This window comes from Oncorhynchus mykiss, chromosome 20 (assembly GCF_013265735.2).
Source record: "Oncorhynchus mykiss isolate Arlee chromosome 20, USDA_OmykA_1.1, whole genome shotgun sequence".
Taxonomy (NCBI): Eukaryota; Metazoa; Chordata; class Actinopteri; order Salmoniformes; family Salmonidae; genus Oncorhynchus; species Oncorhynchus mykiss.
In genome coordinates, this window is record NC_048584.1 from 22,582,816 (window position 1) to 22,583,667 (window position 852).

Sequence of the window (852 nt, forward strand, 5' to 3'; positions counted from 1 at the left end):
TTCGGGATCCGTCTAACTCCAGACCCTTCTAAAGCTTAATTCATCCTCTGAATATCTTGTGTGGTACAGCAGAACCTCTTGCCAAAATGAGCCAGTCAGCTAAGGAAAAAGTAATCGTCAAGGACTTCTTTGCGAAAGTCTCCAGCAGGTCGGACGAGATCGGCGCCGAGGCTCTCGCCAGGTAAAGATGGGGATACTTCGTCATCAGTTAGACTCCTCCCCGTTGTAGCCTATCTAAACTCTTTCGATTTATGGAAATTGTATTAGACATTATTGTATTAAACAACTCTAATAGAATATGATCTAACAGGCCTATATTAATTTTTTATAATACAAACAAGTTCCTGAAACTGACTGCATAATTGATAATTCAATGCATCCTTTATCAGAAACAAAATTGTATTGATATGTTCGACAGAGCAATTACCACTTACCCTAACCAATTCTTTCTCTCCTCCCTCCATGCAGGTTGATCGTGGTGTACCCCCAGACCAAGTCTTCCTTCGCCCACTGGAAGGACCTGAGCCCCAACGGCGCTCCGGCTAAGAAGCAAGGCAGTACCATCATGGGTGGCTTGTACGAGGCCGTGAGCAAGATCGATGACCTGGCCGGTGGTCTTCTGACCCTGAGCGAGCTGCACGCCTTCGTGCTTAAAGTTGACCCTTACATCGAAATGTAGTAATTCTAGTCCTTATTATGTTTACTTTTGAATAATCTTATAATTAGGTTGGTAAAAATACCATATACAGTGCCTTGCGAAAGTATTCGGCCCCCTTGAACTTTGCGACCTTTTGCCACATTTCAAACATAAAGATATAAAACTGTATTTTTTTTGTGAAGAATCAACAACAA

The 852-nt window shown here is 42.4% G+C and overlaps 1 protein-coding gene across 1 annotated transcript; it reads left to right on the plus strand.

The window, feature by feature from the left end:
• LOC118942010 (hemoglobin subunit alpha-1-like) lies at window positions 1-852 on the plus strand. Its single transcript, XM_036955557.1, has 2 exons — window positions 1-181; window positions 469-852. Exons 1-2 carry the CDS (start codon window positions 87-89, stop codon window positions 677-679), a joined length of 306 nt encoding a protein of 101 aa, XP_036811452.1. The 5' UTR covers window positions 1-86; the 3' UTR covers window positions 680-852.